This window comes from Myotis davidii, unplaced genomic scaffold (assembly GCF_000327345.1).
Source record: "Myotis davidii unplaced genomic scaffold, ASM32734v1 scaffold482, whole genome shotgun sequence".
In the NCBI taxonomy this organism is placed as follows: domain Eukaryota; kingdom Metazoa; phylum Chordata; class Mammalia; order Chiroptera; family Vespertilionidae; genus Myotis; species Myotis davidii.
In genome coordinates, this window is record NW_006293550.1 from 1,588,404 (window position 1) to 1,588,848 (window position 445).

Consider the following 445-nt stretch of genomic DNA (forward strand, 5'->3'; position numbering starts at 1 on the left):
CATTGTCTCCACCTTTTCATAATATTTGACCTCGTAGTCCAATATGATCCCATTAGGGTGTTCGGGTTCTTGCCAGGATAAAGAGATGCTGTTTCCGGATGTCCGATCCTTCTTAATGGTCATGACAGGTGATGGAGCTGTAAAGAGAGGATGGAGGGGTCACAGGAGGGGGCAAATTAATCAGGTTGTGAATGCGGTAAAGAGGAGCAGAGAGCAAAGCGAACAGCAAATGGAGTCTATCATTGTTCTAATTTTTGGCAAGAAAACACTATTTCCATTTCAAAGGCTCTTGAGTATTACTCTGGCCCCATATCAAGCCTCGGCAGCTGGATTATAGACCTGGTACATGCAGGCCTATGGAAAATGAGCTGAGATTTTCAGCTGCTGGTGGAATAGTGGCAAGTGAGCAGATGTTTTCAATCTGCTACTCTAATGTAAGCAATGA

The 445-nt window shown here is 44.3% G+C and overlaps 1 protein-coding gene across 1 annotated transcript in view; it reads right to left on the reverse strand.

Moving 5' to 3' along the window:
- The window catches only part of LOC102774295 (ephrin type-A receptor 3), an 82,086-nt gene extending 81,963 nt beyond the window's left edge, over positions 1–123 (reverse strand). Inside the window, exon 1 of the mRNA XM_015566217.1 lies at positions 13–123. Within this exon, the coding sequence (XP_015421703.1) occupies positions 13–123 (111 nt within the window). The remainder of the gene's footprint in view (positions 1–12) is intronic.
- Between the last annotated feature and the right edge of the window lie 322 nt (positions 124–445).